At 39.4% G+C, this 22,137-nt stretch overlaps 1 protein-coding gene across 1 annotated transcript; it reads right to left on the bottom strand.

The window, feature by feature from the left end:
- Nucleotides 1–11,196: 11,196 nt before the first annotated feature.
- AVPR1A (arginine vasopressin receptor 1A) lies at nt 11,197–21,618 on the bottom strand. Its single transcript, XM_072146483.1, has 2 exons — nt 20,544–21,618; nt 11,197–11,908 (listed from the first exon to the last, which is right to left on the bottom strand). The coding sequence occupies exons 1-2, from the start codon at nt 21,505–21,507 to the stop codon at nt 11,610–11,612; spliced, it is 1,263 nt and encodes a 420-aa protein (XP_072002584.1). The 5' UTR covers nt 21,508–21,618; the 3' UTR covers nt 11,197–11,609.
- Between the last annotated feature and the right edge of the window lie 519 nt (nt 21,619–22,137).

Here is a 22,137-nt window from a genome sequence, read left to right as displayed (position 1 = left end):
TATTAAATATTACTAGAGATAGGTGAACAGATTTGAACGAAGTGGAATTCTATACAAATTTCACGGAAAATTCAATTTGTCACGAATCCGAAGTTCACGCACAATGGGGGTCATTTACTAAGGGCCCGATTCGTGTTTTCCTGACGTGTTACCTGAATATTTCTGGTTTGCGCTGAGGAACTACCTTAATAAATCCCGACCTGACCCGAATCCAGCGCAGAGAACGCGCCGCTGGATCGCGAATGGACCGGGTAAGTAAATCTGCCCCAATGTGTTACATGGGAAAGAGAACTCTCAGAAGGAGAAAGGAACACCCTCGATGACATCTGCAGACCTGTAAGCCAATCAGAGATCGGCAGGCTTCTACTGTACTGTGCTGTAGCGATTTCTGCTCCAATACCAGGGTGTGCGTTTAGGGGGATCTGTATACCCCAAATAGCAGTTCTTTTTTGTTACTGAAGCCAATAGGAAGAAACGCAAATTCCCACACATTTTGTGTTGCTAAAGTTGAGAGCAAGAAATACCTGTCAAATTCACATAGTTTATAGAGTGATTTTCGCTCCAATTACAGGTTGTCCATTGTGGGGTATCTGTATAACGCAAATTCCCATACTTTTGTGTTGCTAAAGTTGAGAGCAAGAAATACTTGTCAAATGCACGTAGTTTATAAAGTGATTTTTGCTCCAATTACAGGGTGTCCATGGTGGGGTATCTGTATAATGCAAATTCCCATACTTTTGTGTTGCTAAAGATGAGAACAAGAAATATGTGTTAAATACACATAGTTTATAGAGTGATTTTCGCTCTACTTAAAGGTTGTCCATTGTGGGGTATCTGTATAACGCAAATTCCCATACTTTTGTGTTGCTAGCAAGTTGAGATCAAGAAATATGTGTCAAATCCACGTAGTTGATTAACCAAGGTGTCAGGTGGAGCAGGCAGAGGTCGCAGCACAGTAGGAGGATGTCACAGCAGGGGTGAGGCCAGAACTGCCATTGTCATCTAGCGGCAGTGTGTCGATCAAAAACCCAGAGGTTAATGATTGGTTGACTAGGTCATCCAATTCCTCAAATATAACATCTGACAACCCCAGCCAAGAGTCCGTGGGTTTGTCAGATACAACAATTAGTGGGTTTGTCAGATACAACAATCACCTGTCCTCAACCAGCCTCTGTCCTGTTCATTTCCCTTAGCCAGAAAGCTACTAGGTGGTTTGGGCTCTATACTAGGTGGTTTGGCCGCTATACAGTGAGGACAAAGTGTTTGAGGAATGTCAGCAGCTGCTTGGCAGTCAAGAGGTGGGGCAGACATCCGCTGCTTCGTGCAGTAGGCAGGCTGTACATACTGACACCGTTAAGGAGAATAGCAATAACAGGGAGACGCAAATTGATGATGATGTAGCCGATCGCACTTGGGAGCCGGGTGTAGCAAGGGATTCATCATTGTTGGGCAAAGAGAGTGTCAGCTTGCACGCCAGGCAGTGGAGCAGGCAGCAAGTTGCTACTGTGGCCATGAGTCCGCAGGGTGGCAGCACTGCGAGTGTGGGAGCCAAACGGCCGCTGGGTACAAATCCTGGTCAGCGAGGCAGCGGCGTTAGTAGTCTCTTAGCACAGAGTGTTGGCAGTAAAAGCACCACCTCGGTGGTGTGGCAGTTTTTTGTTAAGAGACCAGAGGAGCCGAGCATATGTATATGTAGAATCTGCGGGCAGAAAGTGAAGCGTGGCCAGGGAGATAGCGTTGGCACCACAGCCCTGCGTCAACACATTCAGTGTCACAATGGCCTTAGAGAAACGTGGAACAGATGTGGAGGTCCATCCTGCCGCCGCAGCAACAGCAGCGGCATCTAGTGGCAAAAATGCCATTTCATCCAGTCAAGATTCCAGCACCTCTGTTTGTCTTTGACATCCTTCCCAGTCCAGATGCTCCTGCTCCTTACTATGCATGGCGCCAGCAGTCGTTGAGCGAGGCGATTACAAAGAGACAACTGTATGCGTACAGCCATCCTAAGGTGCAGAAGCTGACTGTGCAAGTTGTCCAAGTTGTTGGTACTGCAGTCCCACCCTTTCCAGCCCTTCACAAATATGTAGAACAGAAGGTGGGCCAGTCCTTGAGCTTATCGGTTTCCTCCAAGGTGCATGGCAGCGCAGACGTGTGGAGCTGTAACCACGGTCAGGGCCAGTACATGTCCTTTATGGCCCATTGGGGCCGTAATATTTTTTAAAAAAATGACAAAAAGTGGCGTTTACAGGGATCACTGTCGGGAATAAATGTTTTTATATACTGATAGATTGGGACTTTTGGGACACACTGATGCTTAACATGTATATTGTTTATGTCTTTTTATAAAGGTTCTAGGGAAAGGGTGACGTTTTAGTTTTTAAAAAATGTTTTGTACTTATTTTTGCTGCTGGCATGTTGTAATAGATCTGCAGAAATCACATAGCCTAGTATCCAGGACAGACTCAAAGCTGCCAATGGCAATGGATTATTGTTCCCTGATGATGCCAGTGGGAGTGCCCATAACTGTCAAGATGACAGTACATGTACCGGCAAGGAAAGGGTTAGCACCAGCAATCAGTGCCAGCACATACACAACTTTCCACTCACCGTTGTACTAATACATCAGTTTGCTGCAAGGTGTTAATATAGCATCATATAGCCTTTTGCTATTTGTATAACATGGATGTCATAACCTCCTGCTGCTGACGCACTTTTTCCATTTTGAATTTTTATTTTTCCTTCTCCCAACTTCAAAAATCTGTAATTTTGTTATGTTTCAATGTACAGAGCTGTATGAGGGATTGTTTTCTGTGTAACAAATTGTACTTCCTTAGAAAAAGATACCACCAGTAACTGTTTAGAAAACTCACCCGAAAACCCAGTCCTGCCTTCTCGCCATCCTTTATTAGGTGCACGCAACGAAGATCTGAAGCCATTGGATGTAAAAAGCTTGAATGAAGTGAAAGGTTTCTCAGCACTCACAGGATGCTCGGGAGTTGATATTTTTTGTATTATAGCATTAATCATACTGCAAACATGGTGCAAAACCCCCTGGTGCAAAATATGGCCGTGTGGGCACGGCCATATTGATTGTTGCTCCCCAACACAGTTTGGACTGTTTATAAGACTTCAGGACCTGTCATGGCTGAAGATCTTTAACAGTGTGGCAGTTACATATAGTCCATGTACTGCAATACTGGTGTAATTAGACTCCCTAGGGATAAAGTACCCAAGGGGGTCTAAAATATTGTAATTATTCTTTTTAAAAAGTTTGAATATTTTTAAAAAATTCCAATCACTCCCCTTTTCCTAAAACTGATATAAAAAAATAAACAAAAAAATCTTAAACATGTAAGGTATTCCAAAAGTCCTGAGCTATCAAAATATAAAAATAGTTATTCCCTGCGTTGAACCCTGCAATGGAAATTAGGGTTCAATAGTGATCAAATTGTCATAATGTCCTCAAAATGGTAAAAATGAAAACACCAGCTTTTACACTTATACTGCTCTGTGGCACAGACACCCTTTTGGTGCACATTTTTTCTGTCTTGTTTGGCACGGGGCAGACACAACACAAAACTGGTGCGGACATTTGCTAACAGTTTGCACGTTCTTTCTTGTGCAAAATCACACAGAAAACTGGCACAAATACTTTAATTAATGTGGTCTTTTTAGATGGATCTTAATGTAAATGTTTTTAGCTGATGTATAGCAATGACTCTCAGTAACCCTGACATGATGGACATTTATTATTTTTGGCGCCGACACTTCATAGGAAAACTACCAGTTTTTCATTTGAAAGGCCAAAATAAATGCACCACCCAGTGTATTTTCACAAAATGTGTTCTCTGTATATAATAATTCATTTATCAAATAAAGTCATTATTTTATTATTACCAATCATTTTATTAGATTACAAAGTTTTTTCAGACATTTCCTGTTTTTATGTTTGATTCACATTTATTCTACGTATTTCACCTTCATAACTGAGACATTGGAAAAATATTCACAGATTTGCGTATGTTTGCCATTGCTGTTTTGACCCTGGATCCTCTTGGAATAAACATTTAAATATAGAAAGGTCAGCTGGCGTTTTATCCTGGTTGCGGAATTCGAATGACATTGATATCACTTACTTTGCTAATGAACACATGTACATAGCTGTGGATATGTAATCAGCTATTTCTTGTATCTGTCTTAAGATCCTGCTGTGACTTAAATCTGAGGCTACCTGGAAGATTATGTGATTTTTTTAACCTATTAATTTGAAACACTTGGGAAATATATTACATTTATATCACAGTGTTTTGCTTCCTTTTTTTAGTACCTAGAGATATTCAGAGGAAATTACATATAGAAATGACAAGAGAAAATGCAGTTCCTACCCTTTGAATCAATCGGGAGCGGCAGTGCAGCTTCCAATACCTCCATGGCAATGCCGTCCTACCCAATAACACTTAGGCTCTATTAATGATGGTCAATTCTGCTTAGCCACAACTGATTGTCCCAATTCACAAGGCTATCCATATCTTAAGAAGGTCTCCTACAGACCAAAATGTCAGTTACTACAGTAAATATTGGATTGCTTCAAATGATGTTTATAACCCATTAAGTGTTTACCCTAAAGTCCTGAGTATTGATATCTATGTAGTAAAGTTGATTCTGGTAGTGCTTCTTTGTGTAAAGGTTGATTTAAGTAGTGTATCTATGTGGTAAGGTTCACTCTGGCCCTGTATCTAGGCAGCAGAATTGCTTTTCAAAAAGGTCGATGTAGTGAATTCCCGAAAGCTAAATCAATCTTTTATTTTTACATGGTAAAATGTGACCTTCACTTACCTCTCTGCGTTCCTGCTCCCGTCCCGGCTGGTCAGTGCACGCATTCCCACTCTGTAGGTCTGGTGGTATACTTATAAAATATACTTGTTTCCACTTGCATACAAATTCAACTGAAGAACAAAGCCAAAGAACCTATCTTGTACATAACCCGGGGACTGCCTATATTGGTCTAAAAAATTAATCCCAAAGTGTATATATCAAATATTTTTGAAGATGCCATAATAATAATGCTTGGCATTTTTTCAAGTTTTCCCAAAGCTCTTGGTTCATCAGAGGACAGGTTAACTTACAATATCAAATCTGGATGGAGGCAACGTTCAAGAATGCAACAGGCAATTGGACAATGTCTGTCCTCCAAGTTATTTTTACTACAGGAATATATCATATTGAGGTCTATGCTTTTCGATAATAAAAAAACTGTCAACAAATAGAGTTCCCCCATATTTCACATAGCATAGGTCCATGGTAACTTTTAAAGAGGTTAACCACAAATAAAGATTACCAGTGTAAGTAAAGAAAGAAACTAATAGGTTTCTTCTACTTGCACTGACAAACTTTGCTCTTCTGACAGGATGATCTTCTGACCACCTGACCCACCGGTAGCTGCTTTTAGGAAATTCAGTGATGAATGATGAATGACGATGGGACTAACCCACACTAATTTTTTTTATATAAGGCTACTCTTGAATACTTTGTTTCCCTATTCTGATGACACTGGTTGCAGAGCGTGCCAAGGACATCATTGTAGGAGGAGACTATTAACTCCTTAACCCACCATGATGTTCCCCAATGTCATGGGCTGCAGTGCATAAAGACACTATGATACTGTGGAAAGTCATGGCTTCTGTCACCCTGACACAACACAAGTTGACAGGATCAAAGGTCTAGTTGTTTCTGAGAGACAAGGTTCTCAGCAACATGCCAGGAGAGGAATAGAAGTCCCCCCTCCCAAGCAATCGCTTTGCTAAGTCAGTTAGTACAGACTGACCAATCACAGCAGAAAGCAGGATTTCCTGGCTTAACACCCTCCACACCATAAATCACTTAAACAACACATACATTTAACCCCTTCACTGTCCAGCTGTATACCTCTCCCCTCTGTGCTTTCCTCTCCATTTTGATTTAACTTTAAGAGAAAACCTAAAGAGTTAGCAAAGTTCCAAAAATCTTTCAATAATTAAAGGGGAGTAGTCTCTTAAATGGGGTAATTTATGTGTGTTTTCTGTTGTTCATATCCTTTAAAATCAGGCAAGGAAATTGTCCTTAATTAAATGAATTTGAAAATGTTCTTGAAAATTGCTACTTAACATAAAAGCCATAAATACACTCAAATTATACCACTCAAATATTTCAACTAACGTGAAGTGCAATGTGTCACGAAAAAAAAAAAAACATTCTCAAAGTCATCTTGGTATATTAAACAGTTCCAAAGTTATTACAATTTAAATTGACACATGTCAGATTTGAATAATGAGGCCGTGTCCATAAGCTCAAAATAGGCTGTGTTCTAAGGAGGGATTGAACTTACACTTGTAAACTTTGATATTCTTTTCTTTGCCTGATATGTATTGAACAGGCAGAGATTATCTAGAACAGAGAATTTTTAAAAAAAATTCCTTTAGTTTTTCTTTTAATTTGAATTATTCAGACATCTGCAGTAAACAGCAGTAAAAGAATATCTAGGGATATCATAGTAGGTTTCATATTTCTTCTCTGTATCATACATAACTAAAATGACACACATCTCTACAAGCACCGTTATGATACATTTATTTAAGACATTAATACATCGAAAATACATTAAAGATTTTATACGAACATAATAAAATACATTCAATATTTAATGGATGAATTTGCAAGAGGTATTTTATATATTACTACATAGAATTAATTTTAATTTGGCAAGCTACACTGTTTGGTTCAACTGTTTTGGGACTTTTTTTTAGATATATTGACAAAATATAATATAAATATAAAGATTTAGCATAGAAAAATAGACTTGGTCATATTATGACAATGCAAATACTCTGATACATTATATTCATAAGGTATATTCTTTTAAAGAAATAATGTGTCACATACTACATATACATACTGTGACAATATTTACCTTAATAAATAGCCCAAAATTACAACTTTTTGCTGCAAACATCAAATTAAGCATTCTTGCATGTTTTATTATAAGAATTTCCAGGATCATTTCAATATTTCCCCTATTTTTTAATAAGTTATGGTTAACCCCTTCACGACGTATGTAGTATGCCAGAACAGAACCAGATATATCCACCCTTAAAGTTGTACTAAAAAAATGATTTTTGTGTACAGCTTTCTATTCTCGATTGTAACTTTAAGAGTGAATATCTGCGTCTCTCTTAAGCTATGGAGATTCTCCTCTTTAAAGTGACATAAGATTGTGTTTCTACATGCAAGGGTTCAGGAGATATAGGTGTTTGAAGTGTGCCTCCACTCCCCCCAGCCTGTCACCTGAAGGTAGAATATAGAAGAAGCTGCAGGAGAATTTGACTTTCACTTTGCAGAAGTACATGCACCCTCTGCATCTGTAGCTGAATGTGAGAAAGGATGGAATGATGCTGTACACCTTTATAACATATCTTGGTAAAAGTTACTACTTATTTAAAAAACTTTAATTGCAAAAATGACAAAGAAAGCTTATTTTTTCACATTTGTAGTCAGTTATTGGCAAATTTTGTAGAGAAAAACCTATGTAATTAATAAAACTATCCTAAAAAGTCCTATCTCACATGTCATGAAAAAAAGCTAAGTAAAATTTTTATGCTATATAAAGCTTTGCCAGATATATCATCATTTAAAGAAGCACATAGCAGAACATCAAAAATTTTCCTGCACATTCAGGCACCAATGACCATCGGTCACGAAGGGGTTAAGTTACGCCCACTTTAATGTATGTATAGTCTGTTTGAATTGGAATCTATGAAATAAGGGGGTAATAATAATAATTAGAATAGTAAAAAAGCTGACCTTTCACCTTGTCTGACATGGTTTCCTTTTTTCATAACAATCTTGTAGCATCTTTATTTTAACTCTTATATGTGCTTTTCAATCTTTTCAATCTTTCCTTCTGAAAGTATTTTGATGTGTGAGTATGAATATCTTTTATATCAACCAAACTATATACATATACACTGCTTAAGTAACCCACAGTGGTATTAGAGCCCTCTGACAGCATCTGTCAGAGAAGTCCAGAATTAAAAAGTGGACCTATCAGCAGAATTTATCTAAAAAATGGCAACCAGAACCTTACAAAGGTCAATAACGCCTTCCAATTAAGAAATATATACATTATCTGTATATAGTCAGCACTGAAGTCATGATCATCCTAAACAGAAGGTTTTATTCTACTTAATTAAAACAGAGGTTTAATAGGTCCATTTCTGCTGATAGGTTTTCTGAGTGTGTATTTTGTCTTATTGTCTTATTTTGCCTGGTATTTATTGTTGTAGGGTTCAGAAATTAACACTTGCCAACAAAATTAAACATGACAGAATTGTTTTAAATTCACGTAAAACATGGCTATTAACTGGCCTTTCATCTCATATATCACCTTGCTTCATAAAATGTTACTTTTAAGATGATTGAAAATATTTTTAGCCTTCATATGATTTTCGAAAAAAAAAATCCTGCTTGAAGTACAATTGTGAATGTGTGGTCGAAAAGCCAGCATATGACAAGAAGCTCTTACTCCTAGGAGGTGGCCATTAGCACTCAGCGTGCCCGGTTTCTCTATAGCTCAGGTAATAGAGGTGCCTATATTTGGTTCCTGAATGGCCAATCATAGGTCAAGCTGCTAAAATGAATACTCTGGAACATCACAAAGGAACAAAGACTCGGAGGGCACCTTGCCTCCAAGGAAGATGTCCTTACTTGTTCGTGATTGATTTTTACCTATATAACCCTACTTAGTCCTGTACTAAAGAAACTTCATATGCAGAAAAATCTTCAGAATTGGTTCATATTTTCATATTTGTTTTAGTAGTGATGCCATTTAGTTAAAAGCATTTTGAATTATTATTGTATATAATTACAACATAAATGACAAGTTCTACAGCTTTCTGTTACTTTTGTGATTCAATTCCTCACTAATGTCAAGATAATTGTTTGATGGAAGTGAAGACAGTAGAACAATAGGGGAAATCTACTAAAGCTTAATGCAATATGCTTAATTTGCACCAAAATAAACTTTTGTGGGGTGCGCAACATTTGTTAAACTTTTGTGCTTGGTAGGAGCATTGGGTTGAGACGGTGAAGTTGTCATAAACATAGATGACACTGTCTAAATAGGCATCAGATGCAGATTAAGACTGCAGTCTGGAGAATTAGTAAACTCATTGAATTGTTGTTTAGGTTGATATGCAATCTGGATACTACTGATACTTCTCAAATTTGAGGATTAAATACAAATGTATCCAGCCCGGGTCACTCTGTGAGCTAAACAGCCTGGACTCCAGATGGATTCATTGGGGAGATTTATCAAGTTTTGGATGGATGGCTTTGGCATACAAGCCATTAAATAATCCCAATGCCTTGATAACCGCTAGGCATTGTAATCACTTCCCCCTTTACACCAACTTTTTGGCAAGTGGGTGTGGAAGGGTGTGAAGGGTGGTGCGGCTGGGGGCAGAGTGGGCTGCCACATGAGGCACACTAACAATATAGCCTGCTAAAGCTGATGTATCTGGGGGCACTGGAGGGGGGGGGTTTCAGCATATGTCAGTGCACAAAGCGCCAAATCTCCCCCGCTGTATTTAACAAGAGGTTTGTGCAGGTTTTGCTGTATTTAGCTCATACATGCAGGTGTATTTAGCTCACATACGCATGTAAGTAATAGGCATGAATTACCAACAGACAAATATCTTTTAAATGGGGAGGAAATCAAACATAAAGAATATCAAAATGTTGCAGAACTTTTTATCTGTTTGTTGACCAAACTTTATTTACAAAGAACTGTGAACCCCTTTATTATATATGAAAATTATATATTGAAGTACCAAAAAGGTGTGCACTAAATATAAGTGGCAGTGACCAATGAGAACCAAGAAACTGCAGCTTCACATGAAAAGGAACTGACCTGCAGTAACTAAGTCCAATAATAGCAAATACTAAACACTTCTCTGACACAAGCTGATAAGAAACACTATTGATATTGACACATATCATATTCACACATGAGTGGTGCTGTTGCAGAAAAAAAGCTATCATTTTTTATATAACCTGCATATTCACTTTGTACCATCTGAAAAGAAAGGTGCGACCAGGTTTACGTATGGCTGTACAGTGCAATACAACTAATAATTAATGATATCCAGAGACTATTCACACAATAATAAATGTAACGTGTACACATTCATTTTACAGTAAGTTAAATAATGCACTTATACATTACACACAGTCAGAGTTTGCCCATGTTCATCACAGTTTTCACAATTTTGGAGTCTGTAATTAATAATATACAGATATAGCAAACTTTAACTTGAAACTTAGGCCATCATCACATACTGTATCATGCGTATGCTACAGTATTTCTGTCAGGGCCATTGGACACTAAATAATATGATTTTGAAGACCTTTACGTAGAATAGTTTATTTATATTCTTAGCCTAGAAAACCCCTATAACGTTTACAGAAACTTCATTATATTTAATCTGTTCTATGTCCAGTGATTAAAATATTAATGAGCTATACTATTGGAAAAGTCATCATTTTCGGGTGAAGAGGGAGAGACCCAATACCCTTAGTGGTCATATGGCCATTCAGTCTAACTGAACTGCATAATAGTATAAATGTATCTATGGGGCATATTTATCAGGACCTCTGCGCAACGCCAGTGGCACAGAAGCCCTGAAATAGTGGGCCGGCGGGGGGCGTTACTGTCCCTGCGCCTGCACACTTGCTGTCGCCGGCCACTTTTCATATGTGAAAAGTCGCCGGATGCGGTTTATTCTACGCCAAGCCCTGCCTGGCGTAGGATAAACACTGCGCAGCCGGCTGCCCTGATACATGCAGCGGCGGGGCTATCATACGCTGGCGCACGAGAACAAGAAAGTTTGTTCTCTAAGAACAAGAAAGTTTGGTCATTTATCAAAATACAAAAAGAAAAAATTAAAAGTTAAGAAAAAGCCTTAAAATATATACAAAAAAATAAATGGTAATAACTTAACTGACCCAAACACATAGGGGCAGATTTATCAAGCTGTCTGAAAGTCAGAATATTTCTAGTTGCCCATGGCAACCAATCACAGCTCACCTTTAATTTCCCCAGTGCTCATGAATATTTTAAAGGGGAGCTGTGATTGGTTGCCATGGGCAACTAGAAATATCCTGACTTTCAGACAGCTTGATAAATCTGCCCCATATTCTTTTATTATTTATCTGTGTGGGTTTTATTTAGAAATCCAATTAGTTTACTGTATATAAAGACATTCCTTAAGACAATATATTTTTATTAACTTTATGAGTTATTCATTGCTATTATGTGATAAATTATAACTGGCAATACCCTGATGAGATTATATACTTTCCTGACTATAGTCCCCTCTTGCATATACTCCTTTATGGCCACTAAGGGTAGATTTCTCTCTGGGTCTGCTCATCATCTATCCTGCTGTATTACCTCTCTTTGTATTTTTATCCACTGTTGTAGAATCAGTTGTGGTCTTTTAATGAAGTATATTACACACAAATGATAAGTCAAGTTAAAGTTTGCCACTTTGCAAAAAAAAATTGTAGATACTTTTTCAATCTCTGATTTGTATAGGTAAGAATTTAATGGATCTTGATGACTTTGGAGACTCTTTCCATGTGTCCATACTATTGGTTGGACTTCTTGACTGGATCCTTGTAAAGGAAGTCTGCCTTCTAGTACTGCTGTCAGAATCTTCTTTGCTGACATTTTGCTTGAATTTCCTGCAGCATGGAATACTAATGATGAAATCTTGTAATAGGTGTCCACTGAAGAACATGTATATCCAGGGGTTGCAGCAACTGTTCAGGCTGGCCAACAAGGCCGCCACTGTGACAGCCATGTTTTCATTCTCTAAAAATGATGAAAAATGTTAGTAGTTGCAAAATAATAGATTAATTAGACCAAAAATGTAGGTAGTTTGACGTTGTTATTCATTGTTTGGCTTTGATTGTTTGGGGTAAACTAAGAAACTTTGGTTAATAGATGTTGAATTACTACTATGTATGTACATTTCATGGTGATATGAATTAATTTTTTTCACTTAGTAATTATTGTTGATTATGCTAACTTTTCATTGTACATTGTTTATGCATCAAAATAACTCTTACTAAGGTTCGATACTTATAATAATAGCATAGGGGAAAGGAGGTGGCACCCATGGGCTCACATGGGGTGCATATATTATGTCTTGTAGACCAGAAGTTAGAACTTCCTTCTAAAGGACCCTGACAATTAAAGGGAACCTGTCATCAGGGACCTCATTTTCACTAAAGACAGACTGTAAAAGCCCATGACACCTGCATTGCAAATACGTCTTTCTGCCTTTCCTAAGCATCTGCATTACAATACAATAGTGTGTTATAACTTACTCTTGCATCCTTACAAAATCCTGGGGTAGTCACAGGGGCTGGACTTGGGTTTGGATGCAAAAAAAACAACATATGACTTGTCTGAGCTGCAGGCTGCCTCCATCTTTGTGCTCCTGTACAGCTATGTTCCTCCCCCACTGATGTCATCTCACCAGGCTGTGACCTCTGAGAAGGAGCAGGAGGAGGAGCTGTAAAGGAGCAAAAGGTGAGGGCTAAGATCTGAGGAGGGAATAACACAGACAAGCCACATGTTGTTTTTTGAAATGCATCCAAACCAATGCCCAGCCCATGTGACTACCCCGGGATTTTGTCAGGATGCAAGTTAAGTTATAACACACAATTAATATACACAAAAATATTGTAATGCAAATGCTTACAAAAGGCAGAAAGGCATATTTGCACCTCAGGTATAATGGGCTTCTGCAACCTGTCTTTAGTGAAAATGTGGTCCCTGGGGACAGGTTCCCTTTAAGGCCCCTTCCACACTAGCGTTGCGTTTCACGTCAGGGTGCAATGCGTGAAAAACTGACGTTTTTGGCTGCGTTTTTGTTCCATTTTTCCTTGGAGTAATTAACGTTTTTGCGTTTTTCACGCGCGTGTTGTTAGCGTTTTTTTCGCGTTTTCGGGGCATTTTTCACGCGCGAGTCAATGGGAGAATCGAGCATTTTTCAAAGGGACCATGGTTTGGGATTAAAATGTGTTATTTAATTGAAAAATAATGTCTTCTGATAAGTTGCAAACATCTGCGATCTATTCTTCACTGTTCCCCGTGTATATTATCTCCCGACAAGTTAGCAGATGTGAAGAACAGTGAAGAATAGAATAAAAACAGTGAACACAGTGAACACAGGATCATTTAAGAGAAAAACACAGTGCAGAACACAGTGCAGAATAGATTACAGATGTTCGGCACATCTGCTTACTTGTCGGGAGATACGCGCGGAACGGTGCGCCCAAAATAGCATGTGAAGAACAATATATATGTGTGTGAAGAACAAATTGCAGATGTTTAAATACATCTGCAATGTGTTCTTCACACATATATATTGTTCTTCACATGCTATTTTGGGCGCACCGTTCCGCGCGTATCTCCCGACAAGTAAGCAGATGTGCCGAACATCTGTAATCTATTCTGCACTGTGTTCTGCACTGTGTTTTTCTCTTAAATGATCCTGTGTTCACTGTTTTTATTCTATTCTTCACTGTTCTTCATTGTGTTTTTTTAATTAAATGATCGTTCGCGAGCAGGGGAAATACTGTTATTCTGGTCACCTAGCAACCCTTACGTTTAAAACGCATTGCACTCGCATTGCACTTGCACTGCTCGCGAGTGCAATGCGTTTTTGATATGTCCCCATAGACTTGAATGGGGCGTGAAAAATGCGCATAAAACGCAAAAATAGAGCATGCTGCGATTTTGACGCGCGTGCAAACGAACGCAAGCACGCGCGTGAAAAACAACGTTACTGAAGAAAGAGCCATTGAATACAATGGGACAGAGTGCAATGCAAGTTCTGCGCGTCAAATGCACGCGCAGAACTCGCGCGTGAAAAATGCCAGTGTAGAAGGGGCTTAAGTGTGATGGGGCGATGACGCTCTGATCAGGGACATTAAGTATAGCCTGGTAAAAAATGATAGAGAGAGAGACCCCCCAGTATGAACAGAGAACCGCAAATCTATTCTTTGATCCATAAATTTAGTGCAAACTGGTGATTTTCTAACTTACCGTATATACTCGTGTATAAGCCGAGTTTTTCAGCACAAAAAATGTGCTGAAAATCCTCAACTCGGCTTATACACGAGTCAATACAGCCAGCCCAGCATTTACAAAAAAAACCCAACTTATATACTCACCCTCCGGCAGCCCCGATGCGCAGCGCTGCTCCCCCGATGTCCGCGCTGCTCCCCCGATGTCAGCACGGGTCCTCTTCTGTCTTCTGTCTTTGGTAACATCCTTTGGTAACATCTTCGGAAGACAGGACATCGGGGGAGCAGCGCTGCGCATCGGGGGAGCAGCGCTGTGCATCGGGGACGCCGAAGGGTGAGTATACAGGTTTTTTTTTTTAAATGCTGGGCTGGCTGTATAATACTGGGGGCAGGCTGGGCTGGCTGTATATTACAGGGGGCAGGCTGGGCTGGCTGTATACTACTGGGGGCAGGCTGGGCTGATGCATTTCCCACCCTCGGCTTATACTCGCGTCAATAGGTTTTCCCAGTTTTTGGTGGTAAAATAAGGGGTCTTGACTTATACTCAGGTTGGCTTGTACTTGAGTATATACAGTACGTTGGACAAATATTGTATATACAATAATAACAGATCTGTTAAAATATACATTGATTTGAATCTACTTTTTATCTTTTGATAGTTTTCCGGTATTGTCCATTTGCACCACATCTGTTAACTCCTTTTTAGCCTTTTTTCATTTACTTTTTGCTCCCCAGCCTTCAAAAATGGTTGAACTTTTACATTTTGCTGTGTAACCGAGCTGTGTGAGGGCTTATTTTATACGTAACAACCTGTACTTATCATTGAAGGTATGTATTATTCCATGCCATGTACAGAAAAGCTGGAAAAAATCCAAATGTAGTAAAATTGGTGAGAAAACACATGCACCACTTTCTTGTGAGCTCAGTTTTTACGACTTTCACTGTTCCCTACAAATGATACATCTACTTTGGTACAATCCGTTATGGGGTTCACCATTTCCTTAATGGGTTCACCACCGGGAATAATTATTTTTATATTTTGATAAATTGGGCATTTCGGGGCGCGGTGATACCTAACATGTTTTGATTTTTATTCTTTATTGGGGGTGTTAGCAGTGGGTGTTTTCTGCAATATGCAGCAAACCCCAAGTCTGTATAACAAAGTTTCACCCAGTAAGCCCTCATACATCATCAACATACATTATTAACAGTTAAGGGGTTAAGCTTCCATTTTCAATGTTTCAGTAAAAACTGAAAATGAAATCATTTGAATAAAATTAATGAAATGAGAAAGGACCTTTTTATACTAAAACTGTGCTTTATATGATTAAAAGGAGCTATATATCAATTTTCAGGAAAATCAAAGCAAAGTCGTTCAGACTGATTTGGATCCGAGTCTTACAAAAAATTTTGTAAAGCTTCAGCAAAGCGTTTACTCGAGATTACACTAAAGAGGGTTGGACCAAACAGGCGGACAGGGCATATGACCTTTACTGGGATCTCTTGCCACCTTACCTGTTTTCCTCTCTCTCAGTTAAGCCTGCCCTTTAATGTCTGACTCTGCCCCTTAATGGAGACTATAGTACATTTAATAGGAGCCAGAAGAGCCATCTCTTTGCAGTGAGCTGAGCTTGATGATCCAGCTCACTCACTAGTCTCCTCTCTTCCGCTATCATCTGGTGTAAAGTAATTAAGAATGCATAAGGAGAACGAAACACAGGCACACAGGGAGCTCCATCTACCAACCAACCCCCCTCCCCCCCCCGCTGGGAATCACCACACACTGCTGGCCGGATCCCAGGTAATGTGAAATAAAGTTTTATAAAGTACTGAAATTATTCAGTACTAACCAACTTCTCTTCCATCAATGATAAGAGAGTTTCCTCCATGCTGTCAAGCCATGGAGGAAAGCCACTGTGCTCATCTCAGCTCTAACCCATCTTTTAAACCTTTCACTATCCACTGATATTTTCCCATCTTCTTTTAAACATGCAACTGTACCCATCCTAAAGAAGCCATCTCTGAACCTATCTTCTCTACTGAACTATCTGTTTGTCACTCTGTGTTTTTGTCCCTCAAGGTTCTGTCCTGGGACCCCTACTTTTCTCCATCTACACCTCTGGCCTAGGACAGCTCATTAAGTCCCATGGCTTTCAATACCCATGCAGATGACACACAGATCTTTATTGCTCTAACATGGGCAAAACTGAACTTTTCTCCGCCTAACTTTTTTATAATCTTTTCTCCGCCTAACACATGCCTCCCACCAGACCTAACCATTGCAATTCATGGCTCCACACTCTAGCTGGCCTTAGAGCCTTGGAGTCATCTTTGACTATGCCTTATCCTTTAAGCCTTAAATAAAGGCCCTAACTACAACCTGCCGCCTCCATCTCAGGAACATCTCTCACATCCGACCCTTCCTTATTCCAGAGTCTACAAAATTGCTAGTCCATGTCCCCATCATCTCCCACTTGGACTACTGCAACATACTTCTCTGTTGTCTCCCAGCTAACTCTCTAATGCCCCTCCAATTGATCCTTAACTCTGTTGCCCAGCTAATCCATGTTTCTCCTCACTTCTCCTCTGCCTTTTCTCTTTGCCAGTCTCTCCACTAATTACCCATTGTACAACAAAGTCAGATTAAAATATTAACTATGACTTACAAAGCCATCCGCAACCTATCCCCTCCATATATCTGTGAACTTATCAGCCAATACCTTACCACACGTGATCTCTGTTCCTTACAGGACATTCAGTTTCACTCTATTACCATCCTCTCCTCTCACAACCTCATTCTAGGACATCTCCCATGCATCTCCCATACTGTGGAACTCTAACAAAATGTCAGACTGTCCCCCACCTTCCCAACCTTCAAATGAGCCTGAAAACCCACCTGTTCAAGATCACCTACAACACACAATAACGCCACTGCTCTGAACCCTTCCCTTGTATCTCCATCTACCCTCCCATACAGATTGTGAGCCCTCACAGGCAGGGTCCTCTGTCCACTTGTTTCAGATCTCTGTTTTGTATTTGTTCTTGCTTTATTGTACTGTATGTGAACCCGCTACTGATTGTACAGCTCCATGGCATTAATGGTTTTCTATAAATAAATAATAATTCAGAATGCTGACAAAGGCTTTTTTAAAATCAGCATAGCATAGGCTATTAGTACCTGTCACCAGCTTAATATGACATTTCTGGGGAAAGGATTGCTATAAGATTTTGCCTTTTATGTGGAAAACTTTAAAGATTCAAGACGCAACTGGAAGTAGTTATCATTGTGGTTCTGGTTTGATGGAAGGAATAAGAAATGTGATCATTGACGTCAGAGATGTCACTTATAAGTAGAAAACTATAGGATATGCTATAATTATTTAAAAAGTCAGCAAAGCACATATTTAGAACCAGTATCAAACAGTATATGGTCACTGCAGGGCTGACGCCAGCACTGTGGCACTGGGGCACACATAAAGCTGTACATAAGGAATCTGGGGGGGGGGGGGCTGTATTTAAGGAATCCATAAGGGGTGAAGGGGGCTTTATACAAAATAACCATGGTGGGCTGTTTGGTTTGACAAAATAAGAAATATTTTAGGAAACTGTTATAGTTTCACAATTTTTTATTCTGCCACGTGAGTTCACTGCAAAGGGACTTATTGAGGCTCTGTCTCCCAGGGGCCTAGAGACAACTGGAACCAGCCCTGGGTCATTGTAACGTGGTAAAATTGGTGTAGGATGGGGAACACTTGGAGGTGCTTTCACCCCAATTGCTGAAGTTCTATGTGTATATGAGAGTTTGGTTCGTAAAGGGTGCAACATACTACAGGGAAACATTATATAGGCTTGTAAAGAGGCATCATTCTATGTGAGGGTTTAAAGGGGAGCATTATATCATGTAGGTTACTAAAGGGGCATTATTACCCAACAAAGAATATTATACTTTGTTGGGTAAACTAAGTGGAAAGGTTAGTGACTTGGCTTAAAATAAGTTAACTGAGGAGGTAGGCTATGCTACCTGCAAATGTTGTCCCTCTCTTCTTCCTCTAAAAATTTGGGGGCATTAGAAACTCTCTACATCAGTCAAAGTGATTGACATACTCGCTCACTAAAAGGAAATACCTAAAAGGTTAAAGTTGCTGAAGTCAGTTGCGGTTTAAAACAATCAGCCTAAGTACTTAACATTGCTCAAAAACTGTGGGGGGAGATTAATCAAACTCTTTGTGATAGAACGAACCCCAATTAAGTCATATATGGCAAAATTCACTATGAAATGACCAATGTTAATTCACACAGAAGGCTGAAATTACTGGGAATTAAGGTTAGAAGCCTCTAAAACAGTACACAAACTACCAAAGATAGCAAAAATGGAGAGGACAACCAAATACCAATATAAACAATATTATTCATGAATAGAATGATATCCAAGGAGGATACACAGAGAAAAAGGGCTCAGACAGCTTTTAGACCAGGGGACATATACTTGCTAAAAGCTGCACGTTTTCGACATCTACTAATAGAAGGTGGATAGTAAGATTAGACAGTCTTACACTACGCCACATTTATCATTCAGCATCAGACACAGTCGGAAATCTGGCACAAATTAATGTTGTCTTACTTTGAGGCACTTTTGATAAATCTGCCCTGTGGTCTACATGAAAGAACTAAGTATTGTAAAATGCAACAATTATAACAAGAAAGGGAAGGTTACTGTGTTGGTTATTTGGGAGATCAAGAAAAGAAACATAACCTGAAATTGATTATTTGGTATGGGTTTTAGTCCCTTTTTCGTACTGAAATGCAGATTAAAATTTCCTACAAAATGAGTCAGCGACAGACAATTTGCCAAAATTGACACTGGAACCACGGGATTAATAAACCTTCCTACCTGTGTGCAAACCATGACAGAACCCAATTTTTGCAACTCCCAGCATACAGTACAATAACAATAGTGGTTTCTGCTGTGATGGAGATAAGAAGATGATAACCTAATGCGGCTTAACAGCAGGGAATAGTGTCTGGAGCAATGCAAAGACGCAATTCTATGGACTGAGACTAGGGAGGTGGGAATGCTGGCCTCAGGAAAGCTGGGTGGCAGGAGCTGATTAGATGAAAGATAGAGAGATGTGTTGGCATAATGATCCTGGGAGAAGTGCCTATTGCAGTAAAGAGTTGCCAAATATGAAACCAGATAAGTAGTTATTGATACAGAATAGCTGTAGGAGATGGGAGGCAAGCTGGGTGTATAGATTAGGAAAGATGAGAAACTAGAGGCTGTATATTTGACAGATGGAAATGACAACTGAAAGAACAATGTTAATAGCTTATGGCCATGTCATATGGAGAATAAATGATCATTTTAAATTTGAAGAAATCTAAAAAATACACAATATTGTTTTACCTATATTCTTAACAAACATTGCCCTAATAGTTCACATGGTGTCTTTGTCCTCCATGTAGACACATAATTTAAATATTTTTCCACATGGGACGTAAATGTTGCAGATTTGCCAAGATAATTTGTGTGTTGAAAATTTACAGCAATTACTAATGCCTAAGACATTATATTTTTCTTTCACACAATGAAAAAAACTGCAAAATACCTATTTGTAGTATTCAGACAAACCTGCTGCTCTTCTTTCACAATGGGAAATCAGCAGCAGACCCTCCCTGTGTAGACGTCCCTAATGTCATGCTATAATGTCTAACCTTCCCTTAAACATATTTCATATAGGTTCCCTCTTTAATTGTAGACTGTATGTACACAAACCTTAAACTTCATGTCATAGAAATATAACCGGCTCAATTGAAATTTCATGAGAATGGTCCCTGAAGACTCTACATAAAATGTGTACAGTAAAGTGTTTTGTAAAATAACTTATTTCTCTTTTTTTAAGGCAGATATGTCAGTATTTAATGCTAATGAATATACGTCACAACAGAAATTTTCAGACTAGAATATTTGATAAACACATTGTGAATATTGTGTGCTTGGCAAAGAGAGGAAACATTCAGCATTCTAAGAAGTCAGACACATAAGAGTTCATCCAGCTAGTTAAAAGAGTGCAGTGGATGGACTCTAACACTGCCAAGAACAATACAATGTGCTTACAAAATGCTGTATTATTTGGACTGCCCAGTAGAGGCTTTGCAGATTGTACACACTACAGATGGATTCTGTTACACAAGGCAAAAGTTCAGTAAATGGGCAAATAAACTCACACATCACCTCTACAAAATATCCTTCTCAAGATAAACTTGTGAACCTCCAGATGTTTTGAAGCAGTACCTCCTACATTACACTGGGTCCTTTTAGGTAATGAGTCTCACAGTATAAGGAGTGCTAGGGGTTGTGAGATGCCTAAGAATCATACGTTCATAGAGTCAGAGAGAAGAATTGTACGTACCAGTCCAGTTGGTATCCTTTGCATAAACAGACCACAGCTGGATGGCGAAGAATGGACTATAACAAATAATATAGGCTGACACAATCACGAAGGTCATTTTTACTGTCCTGATCTTGGCTCTGGAGATGGTCCTCACGCTGCTGACAGATGTGGACAGTAACCCATTGTTACCCTTCCTGCCTTCAGTCTCTTCTTTCTTGGTCTTGCATTTTATGTTCTTCCAGATGTTGTAACAGATGAAGCCATAGCAAGTCAACAAGATGGTCACTGGCAACACGAAGATACTAATGGTAATCCAGGTGATATAAGCTTTTGAGGCATTCTCAGAGACAAAGGTTGCCCAGCAGTCATACACTCCATCTCCCAGGTCTTTCAGATAGAAGATCCCATATTGAGGAGTACTGAGGATGAAGCTTAGTATCCAGGCACCACTGATCATAAGGTAGGACCTCTTTGTAGGCTGTTGAAGTGTTTTCAGTGGGTGGCAAATAGCAATGTAGCGGTCAGCTGTCATAACCACCAGCATGTAAGCTGAGGCGAACATCCCAAACACCTGTAGGTGTTTAATAATCCGACACAAGTAGTCAGGACCATAAAAGCGGTAAGTGACTTCCCAACACAACTGTGGAAGAACCTGGAAAAAAGCCACCACCAGATCTGCCAGGCTTAGGTGTTTGATGAATAAGTGCATCCTAGACATCTTCTTTTTGGACTTGTAAAGACCTAGAAGAACACTACAGTTACCCAGAACAGCAGCGACAAATATGATCGCTAACACAGCTATCTCCACTTTTGCCAGCTCCTCATCTCTGGAGAGCAGGTCTGATGAGTTTAGAGATAGTGTGCTGGTATTAGGTGAGATTGTGGGAAACAGGGAAGGGATTGTGGATCCCACTCCTCTCCAAGTACTAACATTTCCCAGACTTGAAGCTTTGCCAGAGTCTCCAGCCACAGAGAATCGCATAGTAACTCAGTATCTGTGCACTTTCAAGCTATGAGAAGCAAGGAGCTGTACAGCACTACACACTAACCCTTCCCTTCCTTCAGTATAACTAAGAAGCCCTGCAACGTTCACACACGGATCACGTCCAGGGGTCTTTATATAGTCACCCCTCCTTCTTTATTAAGGGGCTGAGATATCCACTATGACAAGACACTGGCTGGCGTCACGCCACCCCTCACAACAGTTCTGCTACTCCCATTGTCAATGTGCTGTATAGAGTCCTATTGTGTTGAAAAGCATTGCTTACCAAATCCAAAAGTAAATATAGTTTAAACTGAATGATTGACTGCTAGAATTCTGAGTGTGTCTCGCATACATCTATTTTATGATTATTCTATCTCAGATCTGTGTTCATTCACCCTGCTGTCAGTTACTATGAGTGGAACCCAATCAGCAGCTCTGGTCTCTGCAGCGTGTGGCTTCTCCTCCACAGGATTTTCCATTCATAAAAAGCCATCGCTTCTTTTTAACCCTTTACACTGAGTTCTTTAAGGATTGAGTGTTTATAATAAGTTTGTTATGGATATTAATTATTTCTTCAGAGCAGATTCACACCTGGCATCGGCTGATTTATATTTGAAGATGAAAGAA

This window comes from Engystomops pustulosus, chromosome 4 (assembly GCF_040894005.1).
Source record: "Engystomops pustulosus chromosome 4, aEngPut4.maternal, whole genome shotgun sequence".
NCBI classification, from domain to species: Eukaryota; Metazoa; Chordata; class Amphibia; order Anura; family Leptodactylidae; genus Engystomops; species Engystomops pustulosus.
This window is presented reverse-complemented; position numbering and strand designations above follow the sequence as displayed.